The following is a 12,580-nucleotide window of genomic DNA, read 5'->3' on the forward strand; positions in this document are numbered from 1 at the left end:
AGCTGTTTCCTCAGTGACGTTTTCTTAGTTCAGGCCATAAAGCCTAATGAATATTTCTGAAGCAGAGTGGCATTCATTTGGAAGCCATCGTGAGCATCACATTATGAAAGCTGATACATGTCCTATTTTTGTTGAGTCTTCTAATCACCATTTGTCTGGTTCCTGGAGATGGCACTGCTGATGATGTTGCCGCCTCTGAATGCTTGAGAACAGAATGTGACCTGCAGTTTCCATACATCATGATGTAGTAATAGGTGTCTTTGACTGATGGTCAGCTCTTTGTTCTTTTCTTCCCTCATTATCCGGATCTCCCTCCCTTTTATCCCCATCTCCTCCATGCCTCCCATGTCTAATGAAGACCAACAGGTCTGGAGATGCTGACTTAAACGGAACTAGGCATTGTCTGGCTGCTACCCCCTTGACTTTGCTCTCCATTCCCTTCTCCATCACTACATCCCTAAGAAGCCCATGAAACCAGTGTAATTATAAATGTACTATTCTCACATTAAAATCAAAGTGACACTCAAATCCTGGAAAGTTCCCCAAATTGTTTTTTCTTTAGCATAGTCTAATATATAAATATACCATATGTAACTTAAGAATTTAGTCCAACTTTATTGACATTCTGAGAATATTCTAAATTAACTTTTCAAATTGACTTGTCTGATGCCAGAGTTCAGAGAAGCACCTTCGGTCAGTTGAAGGGCAAGAAGAGAAAAGGTACAGGAAAGTAGCTGTTTAGATAATGTGATAGACTAGAAAAGTTGATGTGTTTTTCATATATAATCTGAATGTGTAAATCTGAGTATGTATAACATTAAGGTTGCAAATTTGAGCATTTGTATCAGGAAGTAAAAATTATGAATGCTTCCAGCATAACCTTTACTTGTTGCAGATATTCTTTTCTCTTTTGGAAAAGTCTAATGAATGTGTCTTGACTTAAATGTGATAAAATCCTTAGGTAGCTAAAAAAAAAAAAAAATCCCAGCTATCTTGGACTAAGTTTATATCCCTATGAGAGGTTTAACTTTTTTCTTTTTTCACTATTTCCAAGTTTAAATTTGTATCCTTAATTGTTACTATAAAGAGTAGGGTTTTAAGTTTCATTTTCTATGTTCTTTTCTAACTGTGTTGGGGTTTTTTTGTTTATTTAGTGAAACATTTAAATTCCATAAAATGAAATCAAAGGCTGAGAAGAATAACAAAATGAGAACATATAGAAAATTAAAAAGAACCAACTAAATTCACTGAAATTGGGTGTAGTGTCAATATAGGATGCTTATGTCCATTCTTTACAAGGATTAATACTTGTTAATTTTTTAAGCCATTACTATTTAGTTCAGTCGAAGGGAATATAATCATGTTTTGATACAAATCAACTGACTAGCAGTCATAAATGCTATTTACCACAACATGTCAGATATTTTAGAATGACAAGAAATAGGTATGTAAAATTCAGTAATAATTTCTTGCCTGTTGTTGGAGAGAGGTGGATCTGACATCAATATGTATAACACTATAAAAGTATTCCTGAAAATTCAAAACCTAGAAATATATTTATTGTATGTGTCAAATGTTTCTGGGAAAGAAGAACAAATTAGAAGAAGCATTGCAAGTGAGCTCATATGGAATCCTTAAGGCTTGTGATTTTAAAATATGTATATTTATTAGTGTCGATGCCTTAGGCGCGTGGTAACAGCAGATAAATCACAATCCCTCTTAAGTCACCGTAGGTCATATGCCTATTGGAGAGGATTAACTCAAGCAAAATTCACTTCTGCGCTGTTTGGTTTTATAATATTAGAGGGATCACAGCTGACTGGTGCCCTTTGAATAATTATTTTTGTATAGATCTCTGTTTCAGAACGAGCTAGCCAAATGTGACTTTCCTTGGATCTGAGAATCAGAACTCAGAAAGTATTCTTTATGTGTTGTTAGGGTTATTAGAGGAGTTGCTTGGCAGTTCCCAACACTAATTCTGATAAATAATTTATAAGCTCATAAATATAACACTAAGATCTTACCTCTGGCCCTTCACATTACCAATCAGAAATTTACATAGCTATTCAGTTCTCTTCTCCCTGATAGAACTTAGGTACAAGACATGGTTTAGTTGAAGTAAGTTGTACCTACATGTATGTATCATGGATCAAGTTGTATTTATCATGATTGTCCCTAGTGAAGTTCTATAATTCCGCTTGGTTCATTTGGGAGGATGCTAAATGTGATTTACCTATATCCCCAACACATCTTACTCCATAGTACTTTAAAAAGGAGGTTTTCTTCTTGTTTGGTTTAAAGGACCAAACCACTCCCCAAGTGCCTCCAGTAAAGGAGATTTACATTAAAGCACACACAGAGATGGGAGTCTCATGAGAGCAGATGCATAACTGGGCCTCAGAGAGAGTGGAATAGTGAGTGAGTGCTTAGGCATTAGAAGAATCCAGCACATCTCTGAAGACTGAGTAACCATATGTCTTCTCAGTAACCAGAGTTAGCCCATGACCTGCCAGTGACAGTTCCTTAGTTCCTCTCTCTTCGGGTCTTTACCTACTAGCCAACTAGCTCATCCTCTCATTAAAGTTCTTATTTTTTTATCCTATTTTCACCAATATATTTTCTTACCTTTGACTCTAAGCTTTGAGCATCTCCTTGGTTTCTTTCTATATCTCCTCTTTAGGTTCCAATGAGAGAAACTTTTCAGGCCAGTCTATTGCCATTTCACCTGTTGGAGCAATCCTTACCAGCTTCTGGCCAGTCTGTAGGTTGGCCACCATTGGGTCAGGTCTCACCCCCATTCCCCCTCCATTTTGGAAGCTTGATAAGTGGGCATGGAGGAGTGGTAGGAAATAATTAGCACAGAAGACCAGAGCAGTTCTGGGGGCCTGTCTCCATCTGCTCATAAGCAAATCCAGTGCCATCACCAAGTCCAGAGGAGAATGAAATTGACCACCCGGTAGCATCACCCTCCTGCAGGGTGATTCACATGATGTTGCCACTTGATGCCTTTGTATCTGTGGGTCTCTGATTCTTTATTTAAGACTGGTGTTAGTTGCTCCAGGACCTCCTCACTTGGTTGTCATAAGGAGGTTCTCTCTTCTTCCTTATGCAACTAGGGCAGTTCTTTTCCCTTTTGTCACTCTCCTCATGTCCCATATTCTTTCATCTTCATTAACCAACCCATTCAGAAGCCACAAAGGGTAACTCAGACAGCTAAGAAGGAATACAGAGAAAGGCTTGATTATAGCTTAATTGGCTGCCTGGAATAATTCTTTAAACTCAGAGGGACCTGAATATTTTCTTTAGTTTGTCTGCTCTCTGGAGCTCTGAAAATTGGAAAGATAGAAGAAGAACAAAAGAAGACTGAGCTACAGGGAACAAGAGCAATGAACTAAGGGTGGGCCATGGAGTAGAGGCAGAAAGTGGTCCTTGCCCCACTCATTCCACATTCCAAATGGGTTGAGTAGGGAGAGGTAGACAGCCTACAGTGGAGGTGAGTAGATGACAGCGTTTCTCCGCCATGAAGTGTTACAAGTGGCTGACTTGGGGACAGATATGGCATGCACAAAGGAGAGACTTTGTATGTTCAGTATTTGATTTGGGTGGGTTATTTGCATCATTTTATTCTGTCAATGCATATAATTAAGAGTGTTCTGTATTTGTTTAATAGACTATCAAGGCCAGAACTCTTTCAGTGGAGTTTCTGACACCCTTAGTTTTAGTCCTGAAAATCTATCTTAAAATATAATAATTGCCTTAATTTCTTTCATTTATTAAATTCACTTTCTTCTTTTTTAATTTTAATCAGCTTCTGATCACAAGACTATACAACCTCCTAGGGTAAGTTGAAATTTCTTAAATGAATTGGGTATGATTGTTTGATGGTTTAGACCAAAGAATGGTAATTGAAATATTGGATCTCTTTGCTTGCTGTTTAGTATAATATCAAAGTAAGAGAACTCTGAAGTCTTTTCGTGACCTTCGCATGAATAGCTCTAATCCATTTTAAAACCTATCTTTGGTCATTTACTAGCAATGGGAAAGAATAATGATTCCTTAAGATTGCGCTGACTTCTCACACCCAGAACTAAAAAGTTTGTATGTAAGATTAATGGTCCTTATCTGCTGAAGGAAGCTGATACCAAAATATTTCCTCACCTGTTGGATCCATTGGATGTGCATATGCAGAATGATAAGGAGGGCATCAAAATGAGGGACTGAAGTTTATGTTAAGTTGATTTCATTAAAAATGAGAATCTATGAAATAAATATAAATATGACCGAAAGTAGCTATTCTGAATTATGATTCATTTCTCTCCTTTGCCCATTTTACAAGCATTTTTCTTCCTCCAAACTATACTATCATTTTCACTGTATCTTAGATCCCTTAATACGCTGATAAAATTTCCAAGAAAAGCAAATTTAGGAGATAGATTGAGAGGGATAAATGGGGGGGGGGGCTTAGAAAGACTCATCATGGTGACAGGCATATGACCTACTTTATGGAAATAAGATCTGGAAAGAACTCTATTGTACTCATCTTCCCATAACAGATTGATAATAGTTCTGTCTGGAATGCCAAAAGTGAGACCCCTGTGTGTGGCAGGAAGTGAAGATTATGTGTACTCCTAAATCTGATAAGTCTCAACTGACGTGCCTGAGCAGCCAGGGAAGTGGGGGTGGGGGTGTGCATCTCACCCCACATGTGTTCATTCTAAAAAGATTGGTGCTAGCTACTTGGTCACAAACAGCCAGAAGTTTCTAGGGAAAGTGCCTCTGTTAGAGATATCCAGCCATTAGACCCTTAAATCCTAATACATTTCCTTTCCTTGTTACTGAGTTCAGTTTGCATGACTTGAAAATGATGCTCTTTTGCTCTCATCTCTAGTTTAACTATTATTTATCATATTGCTATTTGTGTTTGTACTTTTGAGAAGTTAGGATTTCTTGAACTAAGACAGGGTGAGGTGGTGAAATCTGTATGAAAAAAAGAATATTAAGAGAATAGTACAGTTATTATAAATTACTTGACTTGGCAAGCTTTGCTTTTCTCACTAACCTTTATTGCCTTACTCTCTTTTTTGACTGTAGGACTCACTGTTTATTATATAGTTTTAAATGTTAGTATATATAAATTTTAGTATAAAAGGACATAAAATAAATTTTTTTTGTTAATATATTTTAAATATTTTCCAGAAAGCTGTAGAGGAACCCCTTAATGGTATGTGGTGTTACACATTTGTATATTCTTCTTAATCCGTTACCAGGTCATAATAATTTGGCCCCCAAAGCAGTTAGAATGCTGTCTATGGGGAGTTCTCTGATGGCCTAGCGGGTTGAGGCTCCTGCGTTCTCACCGCTGTGGCTCTGGTTGCTGCTGTGTGGCATAGGTTCAATCCCTGGCCCAGGAATTCCCACATACTGCCTGTGTGGCAAAAAAGAAAAAAAAAAAAAAAAAAAAAAAAAGAAGAGAGAACCTGAAATAAACGTTGCAACTCTCATTAAAAAAAAAAAAAAAAAAAAAAGAATGCTGTCTGTGCCTTGGAAGGAATCTTATTTTTTTTTTCTTCCCTTGCCTTGACCTCTTTTCTTGATTATTCATCAAGAATTAAGAGTATTGCTTTTGTAATGTTACCACCCCTGAGAAAAATACATGTTTTCTGTCTCTCGAGTAGTTGCTTGTGCTAGCCACATGATATTTAGGGTGAGGGGACTATTACCTTTTTAATTGGCCTAGACGAAATGTAACACCCCCAGTAGAGAAAAATCTCAGTTAATTTCAACTTCTAATTATGAATTTTCAGAAGATGCAGGCTGTTATCATGGAGTGAGACCAAAATATCTCACCTTCTTTCTCTCTAAATCTAGATCTATATTCCCAACTGATTTTGTGTCCTTATGGAGCCTATGGGTATGATCCACAGAAAAGGCTTCTGTAATCAAATAATGGCCTTAAATTTAATTTGGCTTTAGATCTGTGGAATAGTTGGCATGATATTACTGCATATCTATTTAGAAATGATTTCTAACTGTGGAATCTTACTAACTGTCTGCTTGGCTTGTTACTAATTCTTAGCGTTTAAAGAATCAAAAGGAATGATGAATGATGGTAAGTATAAGATGCAACTGTAATTATAGGTGGGTTAAAATATGGCCATTAAAAAGAAATAAAATTGCTTCTTGAAAGTATAGCTTTTTTTTTTTAGTAAAAGGGACACTGTCAAATCATAGAGGCCTACATTTCTTGGTTTATACACCTTAAATCTACTCTGTTAAAACTTGCAAAAGTAGTAATATAAAAAGTGTAAGGTATCACTAATCAGATCTCCAGTCATATTGCTGATAACAAGAGAAATTATTGTTTTTTAAAAAATTTTTTTCAGATAAAGTATCTGGTGGCTATAATTTTAAAATGCTTTTTTAGGAGTTCCCATCATGGCTCAGTGGTAACAAACCCAACTAGTATTCATGAAGATGTGGCTTTGATCCCTGGTCCTACTCAGTGGGTTAAGGATCCGGCATTGCCATGAGCTGTGGTATAGGTCACAGACACAGCTCAGATCCTGCATTGCTGTGGCTGTGGCATAGGCTGGCAGCTACAGTCCCAGTTTGACCCTGGCTTGGGAACTTCCATATGCCGCAGGTGTGGCCTTAAAGAGACATAAAAAATAAATACATAAAATAAAATGCTTTTTAAAACACATAGATAATCTGGCACAAATCTTGATCATATTGACAGGGTTTCTTTTGTGCTTGTGTTGGTGATTTTGTTGCATTTAACCCATATCTCTGCTTTTCAAGCAGGAACAGGGTTCTAACTTTGTGAGAGAGGATTTAAAAAGAGAGAGAGAAATGTTTAGTCATGCCAGCTTTTGCTTCTTTGTTTTTTTGGAGCTCTGGGCTAATACCTTTTAATTTATATTGACTATCTCAAAGACCTATAAGTGAGATATTGAGTGCTATACAATTTCATTTTAATTTTACCTTAACATGTTATACTTTAGTTCTTTTAACATTTCAATAACTCTGTTTTTCTTTTATCAGAAATTTCTTCATACCTTTGATAATTACAATCATTCCTTGATCATGTTAATAGCTCGCTTTCTGTTCTACTGTTTTAAAGTCTGTGACCTACCTGCTCGCCTCTACAGCAAAGTGCACTCTTTAACTCAAGAGGCCATATTCCTCTGAGTACAATTAGTTTTTGCATAAGATTAAAAACACACCAACTGCGTGTTGGTGGGCTAAATTTAAAACAATGATTAGACTGTGTTCAATAAGCAGTCACAGAATGATCCCACTTTTGTAAGTCTGTGTCACAGCCTTTATTACCAAAAAATGCATGTTGGCTTATACTAACCACTGCCCTCCTTAAAAAACAAAACAAAACAAAAAAAACCCACCATGATTAATAGGAATAATATTAAATGACCTTTAAAAAAAATCTGGTACCTGAAAGTGTGGCATGGTTTGTCCATGTTTACATTCTGGAGTTCTATTTTTTGTTTGTTTGTTTTTCCTTCTCCTACTGTGGTATCTTTCTTCTATAGGTGTATGAAGAAGCTAAGCTTTTCTCTATTTTTTACAAAACCAGTAGAAGAACCTTAAGTGCCTTTTCCTTTGTTAATTTCCCTTAAGATGTGACTTTTTTGCACATGAAATTTCTGACAACCTTTGAAATTCCCTTAAATTTGCTAATTTTTAGCTGTTCAGAATTGATTGGGTATTTTTCCAAATGTCTGTCTGATGGGCCCTTCTCCCTGCCAGTGCACACTGCTCACAGTGTATCTGCCCTGTAGGTGAGTGAGGCTGTAAGTATCCTCTCAGGACCATGGTACCACTTCCTTTTTCACTAATTCCTAATCCCATGTTTAATTCCCTTTAAATGAATGGTGTCAGTCTAAAGTAAATGTGATAGAATATTATTCTAGGATCAGTGTCTTTTGTTTGGAAAATCAGCATCTCTTGGCTTCCCCTCAGCCAACCCAGCAAACGGAGATTATCAGACCTTATTGATTTTTTATTTCCATTTGGTATTGGTCTTTTACTTACTGTAACTAAAAAGGCTAATGATTTGCCTGGTTAATGTTTGTGGCCTTTGCAAATCCAAGATTAAATCATTTTTTTTAATTGCCAGATACTGTGTTTCTTAAACTTTTTAAAGTACATCAACTTTTTGAATGTATATAAAATAGACATGCATAGTGATTATATGTTCATTTTTCAATTTTCCAGAATAACTGAAGTGAAGTGATGGACTCTGATTTGGAGAGTACTAAGACGTGAAAGATACACACTTGTGTTTAAGCACCACGGCCTTGATTCACTGTTTGGGAGAAGAAAATAAGAAGAGTAACTGGTTTCCATCTATGGGAGAAAGTAAATCATTGACCTTTAAATTGTTACAGTTTAAGTTTTTATTCAAAGCATTTTTAATTTAGTTAATAAAATTACAATCTGTGTTGTGTGCCCAATTGAGATCCAGTTCTTTGTTGTTATTTTTATTCAATTATGGACAAAAGCAGAGTGGGCAACTTCCAAGAATGATACCTTTCAGATCCTGGGGTTTCTTGACCCTAGGTCACCAGGTTAAATTGATTCAAGGTGAGAATTCCTGGCACTAACCTGGTTACCCAGTGGTATCTCTGAAAACGGTGGCTTTCATTGAACCTTAGCAAACTGAGTTTGCAGCCACTTTGGCAGTTATGGCCTTAACCTGAGTAATGTGTCTGCTGCTCCTGGGTCAAGGGAATAACAAATTGAGTACACACAGAAATTTGGTTGGGAACTGCCTACATGGAATGTGCTACTGATGGGGATCGTGGTCTTCATTCTTGGGGGCTGCCACTCACACGTTATTCCTTCAACATGCAATGTACCAGGCCCTTTCCAGATTGAGGGTAACTTTACTGATGGATGTGTTCTTTTTTTCACACAACCCTTTACATCCTGTCTTGTCCTCCTGTTATTTGCTTCTGCTGTACAAGATGTAGCACTTTTTCTCCTCTTTGAACATGGTCCAGTGACACGGTAGCATCACTGCAGAAAGGAGCCAGACTTATTCTCAGAGAACTATGTTCACACTTTTCAGCAAAAATAGCGATGGTTGTAACATATGTATTCCCTTCCTCGGATTTGAAGGCACAATCTACAGTGTTTCTTTGCTTCTTTTCTGATCTGGGGCATGAAAAACTAAGATTGAGATTTGAACTGTGAGTCTCCTGCATGGCAACATAACGTGTGTCACTGTCAGGCCAGTAGGCCGGCCCTGCAAGGGTGGTTTTATTACTGTTGTATCTGTGTTGCATGATAAGCACCCATCATCTTCCTCCTGTAGTCCTGCCTTGTATTCACCTTACTCAAAGATTGAAAAGTGAAACAAAACCCCCATGTTTCCTAGCCCCCCCCGCCCCTGTTAGAAGAAAATTAACATTCTGACAGTTGTGATCGCCTGAAGAACTTTTAGATTATTAGCGCTCGTTTTCTTCCCTTGTGGGTGTGTGTTTCTATGTGCACCTGTGTAAGTTAGGCACATGCATCTTCTGTATGGATGACAGCGGGGTACCTACAGGAGAGCAAATGTTAATTTCATGCTTCTAGTAAAAACATTTAAAGACAGTTCTTTATTGGGTGGACTTATATTTGATGTGAATATTTGATCACTTAAAACTTTAAAAAATTCTAGGTAATTTGCCAAGCATTTTGACTGCTCACCGATACCCTCTAAAAATACTAGTTATTCTCCCTGTTTGTGTAATAAAATCTTCGTATGTGTAGTTGCATTATTAATAATTATTTCTTAGTCCACTGAATGTCCCCATGTGCCTCTTTTATGCCAAATTACTTGTTATATTTTATTCTGGGACCAAGTGGTTTGCTGCAGCAAACCAAAATTTTTGACCCGCTGATGCCTCTCAGAAAAGTAAACACACTATGAAGATAGCTCTTCTTGAAAAAAAGGAAAAAAATGTTCTTCTCTAATTGTGTTGCTGTCAGAATATTATGTGTAGAGGGAGCTATGTTCCTTATACAGATTTGTTGGCTCCTGCTGCTCTTTTTCATTCAGAAAATATTAGTAAAGTATATTTTACTAAGGTTGTTTATTACTTCAGAAATCAATTTTGATGAAAGGAGGAAAAAAGCAGATGGACTTGAAAAAGATCCAAATCCCTATTCTCTATTAAGAAAAAGTCAGTTATGAAAATCTTTATAGTCAACTTTTTATGAACCTTTTAATATCCAGTCAAGTCTCGCTTATTTGGGGCTCGATCTTGGGACTTACCTGTCCTTTGTGTTCTCTTTGATGCTCCCTGTCCTTGAAGGTATTCACTGCCCTAAAGGAGACACACAGAGGCAGCAGGAGAAAGGCCAGAAGAAATTAACCCTTGCTGCTCCTTGTCAGTGTCTCTGAAAAAGGGACCGTGGTGGCAGGAGCAGGACCCCACTTGGTTGGGCATCCTTGGGCTAGTTCCTTCTCCTTAAATTAGACTCACAGTGGCTTCCAATTTCTTGTCACACCAGATTAAAGTTGCTGACAATTTTCGAGCATCATTATATTTGCCCCCCTCCCCATAATCTGTTTTTTCACTCACTGATCCCAGTTTTTGCCATTGACTCTTCCACTCAGTTTTATTCATGGTATATTTCTCAGAGTGACACTGTTTGTCATTTTGGGAACAAACCTATCCAACCTTTTCCACAAAATCAAATTTCTCTCTCCTTCAAAAACATGACCCCCCCCCCCCAACGCCCTTCCTTGACCCCTGGCTCTCCTTGACTGTCTGTTCCTGTCTGTCCAGCTGCCACTTTCATCTCTTACTTACCTTTCCTAGTACTTCACGTATCTCTGCTTAGCTCTCTTGGGCTTTTGTCTTGCTTCTCTCATTCAATTTAAAAATTCCTCCATATATAGCAAGAGCTTTTTTTTTTTTTCTTCCTTTCTCTTCTTGCAGTGTTTCACATACATTTGATGATCACTGCATTAAGTTTGATGATTGACAATAGGCTGTATTTGTATTTCTCACTATTTTTAATAGGATGAGCTAGAGAGTTTTCTTTTTAGACAAATTTCACATGCTCTGAAAACCTTAAAAGGTGATTGATGACTTTTTCACCTAGAAACCCCAGTTTTGATCTATTAAAATTTCTGAGAATGTCAGAATCAAAATACTGGGGCTATCCCGTAGCTGGGAGTATTCCTCTTTTCAGGATGCTGTGGTCAGTGTAGTTAGTGACCAGCCAAATTGTGGTTTGAGTTATAATAAAGTTCAAAAAGTGGTAAATTTATTCCTCCTTTTCATTTATAAGAATTAAGCTCTATATCACCTAGGTTTCTCTTGTCCTAACGTGGGTATTCCAAATAGACATCTGTGGTGTTTGTATGTACCTCTTTATTTACCTGTTGTTGGAAACTAGAGAAATGACTTTTTGGCAACCCTTTATCTTTTTACTGTGTTTTCATTTGATGGAGTTTGTTTAGAAATGTTGTTTTTCACATGTGTCAGATTTTCAAAACCACTAACCGCCATCACCCACTCGTGTTCTTTGTTAAGTCATTTTCCATGGCTAAAATCCAGGTAACTTTTAAACGATGAGCAGTGAACAGGAAGTTTTCCTTCCTTTGGCTTTTGACAGCTCTTACTTAACATTTATGGCCAGCATGCCCATAAATTTAGCCTTTTGAAAAGAAAGAGAGCATTTGTAATAAGCTTCTCTGTAAGGCAACATCAGTGGAATCTTTAAAGTGTTGTTATCAGAGTTGGTGAAAGAGGGAAGCATTTTTGATTTTATTAAACAGAGCATTATTTACAAAAAGCCATTATTGAGAATTAGATCCCACACCATATAAATATCCACGAACCATTCTAAATAAGGAAAACTCCAGTGTTGCTATGTGCAAGATCCTCTCTTAGGGGCTTTTTTCCATAGCAATTAAAGGTGTGCTATTTGTCAGTAGCCATTTTTTGCAGTGATTTAAAGACCAAAGTTGTTTTACAGCTGTGTTACCGTTAGAGGTTTTTTTTATATGTATTAAATCAATTTATCACTGTTTGAAGCTTTGAATATCTGCAAACTTTGCCAAGATACTTTTTTATTTAAAAAACATAACTTTGTAAATATTACCCTGTAATATTATATATACTTAATAAAACATTTTAAGCTATTTTTGTTGGGCTTATTTCTGTTGCTGCTTCAGCAGACCACAAGTACATGACTGAGAAATTCACCTTATCAGTGTATCTTCAAGTCCATATCCTAGGTAAGGATGCAAAGTATGACTTAAAATATCAATTTATAAATTTTTTTTTAAAGTGTAATAACACCCAGTATGCAAATTTTTTATCAGAGCAACGTTTTAATTAAAAGTCAGTGCCTTGGAGTGCCCGTCGTGGCTCAGTGGAAGTGAATCTGACTAGTAGTATCCATGAGGACACAGGTTCGGTCCCTGGCTTGCTCAGTGAGTTAAGGATCTGGCATTGCCGTGAGCTGTGGTGTAGGTCTGGGGCTTGGCTCATATCTTTTGTTGCTGTGACTGTGACTCCTGTGGCTTCACCAGTGGCTACAACTCCAATTCGACCCC

The 12,580-nt window shown here is 37.1% G+C and overlaps 1 protein-coding gene across 7 annotated transcripts in view; it reads left to right on the forward strand.

Annotated features, from left to right (window-relative positions):
* The window catches only part of CD47 (CD47 molecule), a 59,677-nt gene extending 47,514 nt beyond the window's left edge, over positions 1–12,163 (forward strand). For 2 of the 7 annotated variants that reach the window (XM_084987037.1, XM_021068529.2), the window contains exons 8-11: positions 3,809–3,840; positions 5,197–5,221; positions 6,077–6,109; positions 8,236–12,163. In XM_084987037.1, the coding sequence (XP_084843163.1) occupies positions 3,809–3,840; positions 5,197–5,221; positions 6,077–6,109; positions 8,236–8,240 (95 nt within the window). In that variant the 3' untranslated portion in view covers positions 8,241–12,163. 7 annotated transcript variants of the gene reach the window in all.
* Positions 12,164–12,580: the final 417 nt, after the last annotated feature.

This window comes from Sus scrofa, chromosome 13 (genome assembly GCF_054392235.1).
Source record: "Sus scrofa isolate SSC_HxYL_T2T_F1_AM1 chromosome 13, Sscrofa_HxYL_maternal_Yorkshire_Landrace_v2.0, whole genome shotgun sequence".
NCBI lineage: Eukaryota > Metazoa > Chordata > Mammalia > Artiodactyla > Suidae > Sus > Sus scrofa.